General features: G+C 50.9%; 1 protein-coding gene across 6 annotated transcripts in view; it reads left to right on the top strand.

Annotated features, from left to right (window-relative positions):
• The window catches only part of ZHX3 (zinc fingers and homeoboxes 3), a 47,293-nt gene extending 35,122 nt beyond the window's left edge, over positions 1–12,171 (top strand). For all 6 annotated transcript variants that reach the window (XM_032198275.1, XM_032198276.1, XM_032198281.1 and 3 more), the window contains 2 exons: positions 2,813–5,751; positions 7,201–12,171. In XM_032198275.1, the coding sequence (XP_032054166.1) occupies positions 2,976–5,751; positions 7,201–7,211 (2,787 nt within the window). In that variant the 5' untranslated portion in view covers positions 2,813–2,975 and the 3' untranslated portion in view covers positions 7,212–12,171. The remainder of the gene's footprint in view (positions 1–2,812; positions 5,752–7,200) is intronic.
• The last annotated feature ends 660 nt before the right edge of the window (positions 12,172–12,831 follow it).

Raw genomic sequence — 12,831 nt, 5'->3', positions numbered from 1 at the left:
GATGCAAATGCACGGGTAAATGAAACGCGGAGCTTTTAGGTTCTCTGTAGGTGGGTCAGACCGTTCACATTTACCCCAAATAATTCTGCCTGCATGCTCTGAAGAGGCGCTCCGCTAAAAGGGCACAATGGGGGGCTTTGTGCATCTCGATTGCTCTGTATCAAATTCACCCCGTCGACAGATAAAAACAGGCTTTTTGTGGTGCATCGATAACCACGGCATCAGATCCATCCGAGACTTGAGCTCCAGTAACAGCGATGCTGGAACTGGATCTCCACTGGCAGTTTGCTGGAAACCAAAGACCTTGCAAAGTGCCCAGCAGCTTCTCCCTGGCCTGCATGAGAGCTGCAGGATGAGATTAAACCAGCGTCGGTGCAAACCTGGTGCGGTAAAGGAGGGGAAGGCGGCTCTGCAGATCTCCGTGCAGCAACAGAATTCACTTTTACTGCTGCCTCCGTGACACCAACCTCCTTTCAGCCTTTAAAGCTATATTTTGTAGCCTTCAGGCCGTTCTCATTGTTTTTTTCCTAATTGACTCAACTTGGAAAGGTCATCATACCCTGCTAGATTGTGTAATATTTAACTTAGCATCAAAAATGAGGATCTTGGGATTGGTGTCAAATTGATGCTGTTCCCTGCTGAATAGCAAAGCCCATTCATAGTCATCCAAGTATTCTGCTTGCTAATGCTCATGAATAACTTTCTGGCCCTCTGCAGAGGGAAAGACTAACCACGAGAAGGTGGGAAAAGAGCAGCATAAAGCAGGTATTGAGAGCATGAAATTCGCACCGTCTAAATCCAGGTCACAGCTTTACTGCTTTTTTTATTTATAGATTTTTTCAAGTTATAATTTCTAGCTTTTCATGAAGCTTTAGCATAGCAGTCTTTTCTGACGCCAAGTTCAGTGATGACTAACGCTATTTACAGGGCTGTTTTGTAATCTCAGATCAGCCCACATTAACGGGAAGTTACGTTTTCCCATCAGTCTTTTAAATTGTGCCGGAGAGTTGCTGAGCCCAGAATTGCCCAGCCGGGCTCTCCTATTTGCAAGCTGACATAATTTTTTCCAGAACAGTATTTTAAAAAATTTCAAATGGAGTTACAGAGGTCAGATCGTACTTCCTCAGTCTGATGTTCGCTTTAGGATCTCTCATTCCTCTGGTCTAAAAGCTACAAAAATCAGGCAGAGTCGCTCTTGCATAAGCACCACAAAGTCATTTTCCTGGTCTGCATTTCTCTGTGCATGGGGTCAGCTCGGCATACCTGACATGAGAGCTCCGGGTGCACAGCTGCTTTAACTGGTAGGAGTTGGCTCTGGGGTCATCTGGTAGGATGGTAAGTTGTTTTTTTTATAGTTTAAGTTTTTACGAGTGTTTTTATAAAGCTCCCTCTCTGTTATTGTAAATCCCAGGAAAATCTGGCACAGAGTCTTTGTAACACGAATCAGTGCATCCGTATGCCTCCGAGTGACCTTGCAATCTGGAAAAAATACAGTTTTATCCGAGCGTTTAGGACAAAAAAAAAAAAAAGCAGAGTTGCTGTAAGAAAGGTTGGCGAGGGGGTTAAAGCAGCGACGCTGCTCGGTCAGACGTGCTGCCTTCCCTGTCATCAGGACCCGTCTTGGCAAGTGCCTCCTGGTGCCAGTGACAGCAGCCAGCTTTGCTGCCCTCGGGTCGTGAGCTCAGGCATGGAGCATCCGCTGCGCAGATTGCACAAGCCCAGCAGGCCGGCAGCACGGCGGTGGCTAGAGCTCTTTTGGGGGCCTTACCTTCTCTTGCAGTTCCAGCCAAAGACCCAGCAGATGCTGTTAAAACAATACGAAAATGTGCGTGGAATGGGGAGGGAATCTCAGAAATGATTTGCTGGCTTTCTGAGCGAGGATGGCTAAAATAACGCGGCTCCAGCTGCAGCCTCGCTGCCGGCTGCAGTGCAGCTCCAGGACTTTCTGCACGCAGAAGCCTTTGGCACGGGCACGGTGCTCGAGCTGGCAAGCAGCTTTCCGACAGGATGGTTGGAAAGTGCCGATTTTGAAGAAATTGCAGTGTTCTGTGGGAGCATGTTGATTTTCATCCGGTTTTTCTGATGGGAAGCAGGCAGTGGCTGGGAGCCCGGCGGGCACCCAGGCGTGCAGGGAGCCGGGGCAGTGCTCTCCCCACAGCACCACTGGTGCTGGGGCTGGCAGGGCATGGCGAGGGGACGTCCCAGCCCGTGTCCTCCTCAAAGGAGAGTTGGGTAGAGGCTGTAAAACAGGCATCGCACGGCTGCGCTGCGTAGCTGGGAAAATCGCTCTTGGTTTTGCTGCTCGCTGTGTGGGAGCGCGTGAAGCCGAGCAGCGGATGGGAGCTGTGCACGCACGGCACCGCGAATACCTGGCATTCTTTCACAAGTAAGAGATTTGGGGGGAAAAATAGCCCTGAGATCTGCCTTGCGACGTCCAGTACTGGTGTGGGTGGAACTGGCTGCTTCCTGGGTTTGGGGGTAAAAGGATTGAGCTGGAGGAGGGGAAGGGAGCTGGGGCTGCGAGCTGGAAGGGGAGAGCGGGCTCCAGGGAGCAGCTGGGGGGGAAGGAGGCGTGTGGTCAGCTTCTCCCCGCTGCCACGTCACAGATGGCTTCTGGCTTTGTGTGTTTGCTTTCTAAACAGGTAATTCACAGACTGTGCGTATGAAAATGTGGTAAATCCAAGGTCAAGTTGAATTTTTCCAGCAAAAGACACTGAGAATGATTTATTGAGTGAAACAGTTAAATAGCAGGATAGCTGTGCTTTGTCTCATGCCAAGGGAACTAACCCCTCCTCCTTCTCCTTGTCCTCAGGTTCAGTGGTAAATATGAACATTTGTCAACATTTGACAACAACTCCTTGGGACATCATGAATTTGCTGGAATCTAGACCACAGAGCACTTGCAATAGCGCTTTTTAAATTCTAATTTAATTTAAATTAAAGAAAAAATAATCTCATCCGGATTAATCGTAGTGATGGCTAGCAAGAGAAAATCCACGACTCCCTGCATGATACCAGTAAAAACTCTGGTGCTTCAGGAGACTGAGCTGGAGGCTGCAGAAGACGATCGTGAAGGAACACAACAAGATGCTCCCGCAGAAGGGCCGGCAGCCAGCGATGCTGGTGCCAGCAACAGCAACAGCGGAGCCTTGTCTAACGGGCACCGCGGCATCGCCGAGGGCGATACTTTTGTCTGCAAGTCTTGTGACTTCGGGTCTCAAGACGTTCATCATTTCTTCGCGCACCTGGACTCTGAGCACTTGGACTTCAGCAAAGACCCCGCGTTTGTGTGCGTTGCCTGCAACTTCCTGGCGAAGAGCCACGAAGGGCTCTCGCAGCACAACGCAGAGGCGCACGCTGGCGAGACGAGCTTCGTCTGGAGGCTGGCGAAGCAGGACAATCGGACGGCTGTGGAGCAGAGTCTCAGCGATGCCGCCAGCAGCCACGACCTTCCGGGAGAGGTCCCCGAGGAAGTGGCGGATGGTCAGTCTGAAATTATCATCACCAAAACCCCCATCATGAAGATAATGAAAGGCAAACCCGAGGCCAAAAAAATCCACACGCTGAAGGAGAATGTGTCCAGTCAGTTGGGCGGAGAGTCGGAGACAAAAGACGGAGAGCCTTCCTTCGCGAACGGGCCTGTGCCTGTCAGCCAGCCCACCGCGAGTTCGACAAAATCATCTCACGTAGTGAACGGCTCCATCCTCGGAAACGTGCCCGTTCTGCCAGCGGGTGTTGCCCAGCTTGTTTCACTGCAGCAGCAGCCACCCTTGCACCAGCAGCTACCCACATCCAAGTCCCTTCCCAAGGTGATGATCCCCCTGAGCAGCATTCCCACATACAACGCAGCCATGGACTCCAACAGCTTCCTGAAAAACTCTTTCCACAAGTTCCCCTACCCCACGAAAGCTGAGCTCTGCTACCTGACCGTGGTGACCAAGTACCCAGAAGAGCAGCTGAAGATCTGGTTTACGGCCCAGCGGTTGAAGCAGGGCATCAGCTGGTCGCCGGAGGAGATAGAAGACGCCAGGAAGAAGATGTTTAACACGGTCATTCAGTCCGTGCCGCAGCCCACCATCACCGTGCTGAACACGCCGCTGGTTGCGAACCCCGGCAGCGTCCCGCATCTCATCCAGGCCACTTTGCCGGGCCACGTGGTGGGGCAGCCGGAGGGCACGGGGGGACTGCTGGTCACACAGCCCATAATGGCCAACGGCTTGAAAGGCACCAGCTCCTCCTTCACCCTGGCGGTGACGACGGTTCCCAAGCCCCAGTCGGCGGCACAGCACAGCACGGTGAGCTCCGGCAATGCCTCGGCCGTGAAGGTGGTGAACGCGGCCCCGTCGGTGCTCACTGCCTGCCCCGCCATATCCTCGCAAACCTTCCTGGACCCCAACGTCTACAAGAACAAGAAGTCCCACGAGCAGCTGTCGGCCTTGAAAGGCAGCTTCTGCAGGAACCAGTTCCCCGGCCAGGCTGAAGTCGAGCGGCTGACCAAGATAACCGGGCTGTCCACGAAGGAGATTCGTAAATGGTTTAGTGACAGGAGGTACCATTACAGGAACGTGCGAGGCGGCAGAGCCATCTTTCCCGGAGACAGTGCTCTCGATTCTCTGCCCGAAATACCCTTCGACGTGCCGCCCAAGGGAGCGGAGCTGACATCTACAGCCGCGGCAACGCCTGTCACCCATCACCCGACGCGGCGGCAGGCCTGGCACCAGACGCCCGACTTCACGCCCACCAAGTACAAGGAGCGCGCACCCGAGCAGCTCAAGGCCCTGGAGAGCAGTTTTGCACAGAATCCTCTTCCTCCGGACGAGGAAGTGAATCGCCTGAGGAGCGAGACGAAGATGACGCGGAGGGAGATCGATAGCTGGTTCTCGGAGAGAAGGAAGAAGAAGGTGGCGGAAGAGAACAAAAAAGCAGAGGAGGCAGTTCAGCAGGAGGAAGAGGAGGCTGAAAACGGCTGCGGGGAAGGAGAAGACTCCTCAGATGACCTGAGGGCCTTGAGTGAAAACGGCTCGCTCGATGCCTCTACCAACAACCCAAACTCGGCAGAGCGGAAGGTGAGCCCCATCAAAATCAACCTGAAGAACCTCCGGGTGACTGAGTCCAATGGCAAGAACGAAGCGCCGGGCATCGCTGTGAGCGAGAAGGGGGACGGCGGCTCCAGCCGGCCGCCCACCCCTCCGAAAACCAAACTGAACTTCAAAAAAACCGCCCAGCAGCGGCACCTGCTTAAGCAAATGTTCGTGCAGACGCAGCGGCCGACGAACCAGGAGTACGACGCCATCGTGTCCCAGACGGGCTTGCCGCGGGCGGAGGTCATTCGCTGGTTTGGAGACAGTCGGTACGGCTACAAGAACGGGCAGCTGAAGTGGTATGAGAACTACCGGCGCGGCATCTTCCCCCCGGGCCTGGTGGAGGTGAGCCCGGCCGGCAGGGAGGTGCTGGAGGACTACTACAAGCAGCACAAGGCGCTGCAGGAGGACGACGTGCCGAGCCTCTGCGAGCGCGCCCAGCTCAGCGCCCAGCAGGTGAAGGTGTGGTTTGCACTGAAGGCGGAGGAGGAGACCAGGGGCGCCTCTGAGGATGCCCTCTCCAGCACCAGCGAGCAAACGGGAAGCCAGAAGGGGCCGTATGACGCCTGCTCGGAGGTGTCGGAGAACAGCGAGCCCTGGGAGCCGGGTGGCCCCGAGGGTGGTGCCGAGCCCCCCGGTGCCCCCGTGCAGCCACCCTCCACGCAGCTCGGTAAGGGTCCCCGGGCAGCTTGTGCGAGGTCTCCACGGGCAGGGTTGGGTGAGCACGAGGCACTGAGTGCTCCAGGTGGGGGTTTGGTGCCCGGGCTTGCTATTTGGGGTTTAAATCAAGGAAGCAGTGAGGGACATCCCCCCGGTAAGGGGGGATCAGGGAAGGGGGAGAAGAAGGTCTGGCAGGGTGCCACAAGCTCTGTTCTGAAGCCAAATCCTGGCTTTAGGAGCAAAACCAGAGGGAGTGCCCCATCCCTTCACCTACCCTGGGGGAAGGTGGCCCTTGGGTTTATTTGTAAAAATATTTATTTGTAAAAATATTTAGGAAGGAAGGGGTCCAGCTGCTGTTTCCCATGTCTTCCCCCGGCTTCTCCCATGTCTCCCCCTGGCCCCAGGCAGCACGGTTAGCCCGTGGGTGCTCTCGCTTCCTTGCCTGTGCAGACAAAAGCCTCCTCCCTTCCCTCTCCTGCTGCCCACTGTGAGCTGCTGCCGGCTCTCCAGACGTGAGCATTGTCATTTTAGCAGGGCTTGGGCAGCGCAGATAGAGACTGCAAGGAAGGAGGGGACAGGGAGAGATGGAGTGGCATTTACAGCTGCTGGCCCTACCCCTCCTCCAGGGCTCGTTTTTGAAAGGCGTGCGTGGAGGAAAGGAGAGGTGGTTTCCAAGCCCTCTGTGGGCTCTTTGGAAATGCAGCTGGGGGCTGTTTCCTCCCTGGCAGAGCTCCCACCAGATGGGGATGGCCGAGGGCTGCACTCGCCCTGTCCTGCTGCACAGCCCCTCGCCAGCCAGCATCACCTCCTCCCACCAGCATCACCTCCTCCCACCCGCTGCTGCAGCCCCGCTGCATGGCTTTGGGTCCTCCCACACACCCCTGCCAGGCCTTTAAAAAAAAAATAGTAAAAAAATCATTGGTTCCCTTCCCCCTGTAATTCAGAGGAAATGAAGTGTGGGTTTGAGTGGGACTTGCCTTTATTGCAGCTGAGAAATCTGGATGTGCATCGCCGGGAAGCAGCTGTGGCCAGAGGAGTGGGCTGGGAAGGCAGTGCAGCAGAAGGTTTGGGGAAGGGTTGGGGGTGGCTGTGTCCTTGCTAGCACCCTCCAGATGTGGCTTTTTGCCACCAGAGTGAGGTTCTGTGACCCCACGAGGCTTGGAGGTGCTTGGCAAGGGTGTGCAGCTCTGCAGGCTGCGTTCCTCCTCCGTCCTGCTGCTGGCCAAGACTGTGGCCCTGCTCCCACAAGGATTTCAGCTTTCCTGCCCCCATCCCAACACTGAGCTGCTTGGGGCTGGCTTTGCTCTGCAGCTGCCTCCATCAGGCCTCTGCTTTTGCTATCACGAGGTGCACCTGCACCCCCTGCTCCCCGCCCGGCACAGCTGCCTGCATTGCAGGCACCTGCGGCGTGCTGGAGCATCTCTGACACCTGTGTTGTTGTGTTTGTTTTTTTTTCCAGAAACAGACTGAACTCAAACCACCTGCCCCAGAGGATCCACTCTTACCCTTGAGAAGAAGTTTTTTGGTCTTTAAGACCATGGGCTGGCCTGATACAAACCTCAGGAGCAGGACACGGTGATAAAGCACTGCCAGAAATGAGACCTTTGAGTGCAGCGCACGAGAGAGAGTGCGTGCAAAAACTGGGCACCCAGTGCAGAGCTCTCTGGGCCAGCCTAGGAGACAGCTGAGAGCTGGCAGAGGTGGGGGCCGTGAGTTGAGCTCGCACCCAGGAAATAGGATGCTCTTGTTTGCTTTCCAGTGGACAGACTTTCAGATTTCATACTCATATACCGATGCCTACAGCTGCCTATACAAGCATAACGAAATCTCAGACATTGTGTAAACAAGGTCATTGCTTAGATATGGACTATCATGGCACAATACATTTTTTTTTTTTTTTTTCATCTGCCCATTAAGGTGTTTGTTCTCTAAAGGCTGGCATGGCTGCCTCGATCCTCCCTGCCTTTTTTGGTCCTTAAGCCCTGGCAAGGAAGGGTTGTGCAGGGTGTGTGTGCACAGGTGTGTATGTGTGAGTGTGTGCGTTAGGAAAGGAAAAGGACCTGAGAAGAAAGCTGCCAGTCTTGCATTAAGTCAGGTAGGACTTCAGTGAGGCGTTCATCCACATGGATGAGGTTAGATTTGGCATTGCATTACTCTCCAATAAGTATCAGGTCCAAGACCCCGAAAACCAAGGAGAGGCAGTTCGGTGTCACTTGCCCCTTGTTGGCCAAAATATTTTTCCTTTCGCTCTTGGAGACCGACTGCAGCAGGCTGTTAAATCTCCAAGTCTCCCTTTAATCACTGAGAACTAGCACATAATAATTTTTCCATCCTGACCTGGAATCCTTTTCATTGTTCGGAGAGAACAAGCTGTTCTTCAGAGAACAAATAGGGAGAATATGCAGAGTTGCTGTGAGTGGTTCAAGTTATTGTTGTCTCCAAGGGATCTGCGAGGCAGCAGCTCTTCTGCAGTCAGGAAGTTTCCCTCTTTCAGCCCTACACAACTGATCCTCCAGCAGCAGCAATGATAACTTCAAGTATTTGCTCCGATATTTTTTTATTTCTATTTTTTGGTCCATCCACAGTAGTTTTGGCCTCGTGTGAAATAGCAAAACAATTTCCCAGTTCGCTTTCCTGGTTCCCAGAACCTGTAGCTTTTTCATGTGCCCATGTTGTCTCGGGTGGTTGCTGCATGATGCAACTTAAGGCTTTTTTTAATATTCCTTCCTAATAGAAAACAAGGTCTAGGAGAGCACTCTTGAGCTATGAGTCTAGCCAAATGCTGTGTCAGACCATCCTGTCATAAACTAATCAAATCCCAGCTCAAAATTGGTTCCATGTCTTGCCTTCGCTTTTGCTCTTGGAAGGCGATTCCAGAACTTCACTGCCTTTGAATGGTTAGAAACTAGAAACTTTCTTTAAATTTCTAGTTTGAATTAATTCGTGGCCAGTTCGTTCCTGGTTTGTTTTGGAGCCAACATTGTCCTTTAACTTAAATAGTTTTTGGTGTTTATCCGCTGATGTATTTATGGAGAGTAGTCATAGCTCCTTATTTTTGCCAAGCTAACTCAGCCAAGCTTTTTCTGTAGAAGGTTTTTATTTAGTGAGAGCTTTTTAATGTGGGAGACTTTATTGTTGGTGGTAAATGATATTTATTAGAAGGGTGGGTAGCAAGCCCCAAAGGATCAGATCCAGAGATTTACAAAAAATCTGTTTTAAAAACAAAAAGCTCTTTCAGAACCTCTTCCAAAGATGGTGTCTGATTTCTACCTTTAATTGCTTTTGCTTTTCTTTCTTCGTCCCCTCTTTACGAGGCTGCCTTACTGACATGTTGGGAGAGGCTCCATCTGACAAGCGCTGCAGGGAGCGTTTCTCTCACCGACGGTACGTGCCTGCCCCGTAGGTGCCTGTGCTCAGACGCCTGCACTGTAACCGCCCTTAGCAGCCAGACGAATCCTCCCCAAAATGCCACGAGCTGACAGCAGGCTCCCTAAATTTCTCTCTTTAGCAGCACTGCTGCCGGCTGTGCCTCGGTTCGAGGCAGGGCCAGCAGCAGCACCACCTCCGCCTCGCCTGGGCTCGTCGCTCTGAGGCTCCAGACCTTTTGGGTGAAATCCTTCCTGCCCTCAAGCTCCACGGGCGATGGGGGAAGCAGGGTGGTGCTAAAGCCGAGGGTGCTGGGCCTGGGAGCCTTGTGGCCTGAGAGTGTGCGTGTGTGTTCACTGTTGCCTTCAGAGAACAAATACAGGTAGGTAATTTACTCTCTATTGCCTATGTACATGCAGGTTTATTTAAGTACACATATATACAGTTCAGATATGCCATAGATTCTTTATCGCATTAAGATGTACATTAAAAATGTACACTTCTACTAACTACTTGCTATATAAATATGTTGGAAATGTAGTTTGCCCATTCAAGGTGATTTTCTGTGGGATTTTTGGTGTACACTTTAAAGGCCTGTGGCTGAGTGGAAGAGTGGTCCCCACTCCATCTACAGAAATGCTTAAGGACGATGGTGTGAACTGGTCCCTTTGAACCTTTTTTCCATGCACTAGCTGAATGTTTTGCACTTGGATTGTATTGGCCAGTTTTCCAGAAAAAAAAAATGAAAAGAGAAGTCTTGTGAGCTGGAGAGAGAATTTCCCGGTGTACACAGAAAAAACAGCCTTGAGGGTTGGAAGCTGCTGAGGTTTTTGAGCTTTGTCTGCATGCATTCATACAAGCACAGCAGGAGTTTTCTTTCTTTTGGGTCAGAGGAATTTAAAAAAGTGGTTCCATGCAGGCTCCCCTCGTACGCAAAGGCCGAGCAGACGGGCTGGCAAGGCTCGTTGCGTGGGGAGGGTGAGATTTAGGGACAAAAATCAAAATCAAAAAGTAATCGTTTGCTTTCTAACTCACACATTCCTCGTTATCTGCATTTTTAGTTGACTTGAAATCTCTATGAAAGGATAAGCTGAAGCGTTGAGGGTTTTAGCTCTGTGGTCTTCTGTTTCCCTATCACACCTTTTTTGAAGCTGAAGAGAAGCAGGTGTCATCTCCAAACAGACTCAGGTTTTGGTGCAGGACATTACAAATAATATGTTTGCATCTGAAACTGAAAGAAATAATTGAGAGGTGGCTCCACAGTCCCAGCAGCAGCTCTTCTGGTGGTAAGAGGAAGCATCACCACGATTGTACACTTAGTGTCAATTTTTATCATCATCTAATCAAAGATGACTATCTTGACTTGAAAGGAGGAGTGTAAGATAGAGGTCATGTAGCCAGCATCGGTAAGGAAGGGAATTAAGTTCTTCACCTCCATCAGCTGTGTTCGAGCTCAGGCTTGATAAGCACAGTAGTAAGCATCATTTTTAATCCACGTGAATCTTGTTACTTCTGTCTCTGAGGCTGCTTAGATTAAGGTCACAATCCAATTGCTTAATAACCTGAAACCCTGATTTGTGCTGTGCCTGGCTCACTCACAGAAAGGGCTGCTGGTTCTCCCAATGCAAGGAACAGAGTTGCTTTATTCATCTGTATCAGCAGGCCAAGCTGTTTGATTTCTAGCCATAGCTCTGTGTTCTATTTGGGTAGCTAATTTTTCTGTTCCTTAAGTAGCATCCTGGAAATCATTATTTTTATTTTATTTTTTTAAGCAGAACACTAAACAAACCATGATTTACAGGCTTCTATTTCCTGAGAGCCATTATTCCTGTTTGCCTGAGAGCAGAGCTCTGCTGCACATCAGGCTCGCAGCCCTGGCAAGAGGAGAGGACACAAGTGCTTGCTTCAGTGCACGGCATGCTGCGGTCAGCGTCAGCACACAGAGCTCCAGCTGCAGGTATTTAACGTATCTGCTGTCCCCTCCCTGCCGGGGGCTTCTCTTGGGCACCAGCAAAACCAGGAGCTGCTGGCAGCTGTGATTTGAAACCCCAGTCAGTCGCAGAGCTTGATGCAGAGCCTTCACCTGGCAGAGCAGCACTCGTGCAGAAGCTGGAGCTGCGATGTGTCTGTTCGGATGATTTTTGCTAGGCTGGTTTTCCATTTAGAGTTTTGGCTATTTTTATTTTTTTTTTAATGCAAAGCAACAATTTCTGGTCACAGGGAGAAGTTTTTGCACTCCTCCCTCCCCTTCCGTCCCTCTTGTAGAAACAGTTCAGGGGAGCCCTGGTGAGATGATGGTTGGAACCTGGGGTCACTGGGAATCAGAAGGGAAAGATGATTTTCAGCACTTAGGCACAAATTGGCAAGTTAAGGTGATATTACACTTGTCAAATGGGCAGTATTTAAAAGGTTTTTAAACATCTCTCTTCTGTTTCCCAGATTAATTTTGGCTCCACTCTTTTCAACTCCCATCGGTGGCCTGATGTGATCGGCTCACTGCAGTAACCTCCATTTTAACTTCTCAGTTGATCACAACCAAGGGGGAAAGATCAGGCAATACTCAAAAGTGGGTGTGGGAGGGACTTGCAAGCTGTACCTTTTCTTGCAAGTTTAGTTTCTGCTGTATCTTTTACTGGCAGTGCTCCCTGCCAGGAATGCTGGATTGGCATCACAAAACTTTAAAGCAGAGCAAGCGAGCGCTGTTACCTAAGAAGGAGTGACTTTTATTTATATTTTTTCTTGTTGCCTGTTCCAGTAGAGTGCTCTGTTGGCTGCCCTTGGCCATATTTTGATGGCACTACTAAAGCCAGTTTTTCCCTTTACCGATGGAGGGTGGTTTTAGGAGAACTCTTGCTCACTGGTGCTAGTGAAGGTCAGGCTAGGAATCCATGGCATAGAAAACTTCTTGCTAAAAATTGCACTTTCTGTCTGCCCCATCTGGCTGGTGGTGTTATGGGTACGTGGCTGTGACTCCCCTTGCACATACTAACATTGCACTAAAAGAGAGACTTTGGGAACAGCGTGTTGATCACTTTGTTTCTCAGCAGACCACAAAGTCAGCCTAATGGGGTCTCTTTTTTTTTTTTTTAATTATTATTATTTAGAAATCATGCTGGTGCTGAATGATCTGGAATTTTTTTTTTTTTTTTTTTTGCTTGGATTTATCCAAAAGAAAAATGTAATTGTAGCTGCAACGGGACCTTTCATAAGGGTGGCCGTGTAGCTGGGGCGCGGAGCAGCGGCTCTGCTGCGTGAAACCGTCTTTGTACCGGGGCGGTGCGGGGGGTTCCCGGGGGTTCTTATCGTGTTTTTTAAGACCACAATTTTTGTTGGTCACCTTGGCAACCGTGTGAGACAGGAAATAGTTTTTACTTTTGGTAAAGGTTTTAAAGAAGAGAAAAAAAAAAGTGAAGCTGCCTGTGATTGTGGGCTGTGGCTATTACTAGGGCTAGGGTAGCTTGTACCTGCTATGGACTTTACCTGCTCTTATTCTGAGGGCACAAACTCCCTGTAGCAACAATGCCACTTCTGAGAAGTGAACGGCAAGTTTCCCTTCCTTTTGTATATGTGGATGTGAGGGTGGGCGAGGGGAAGCGCTTGCTTGTACAGTTTGTTGAAATGAAACCAGACATTTTTGGTTGTTCCTAAATAAAGAGCGTAAAATACGAGCAAGAGTTGACTGGTGATTGCAGGCCCGCTTGGGCTGTAAAGGTGATACAAAACA

Source organism: Aythya fuligula, chromosome 16 (assembly GCF_009819795.1).
Source record: "Aythya fuligula isolate bAytFul2 chromosome 16, bAytFul2.pri, whole genome shotgun sequence".
NCBI lineage: Eukaryota > Metazoa > Chordata > Aves > Anseriformes > Anatidae > Aythya > Aythya fuligula.
Note: the sequence above shows the minus strand (reverse complement) of the source record. Positions and strands in the feature narration are given on the sequence as shown.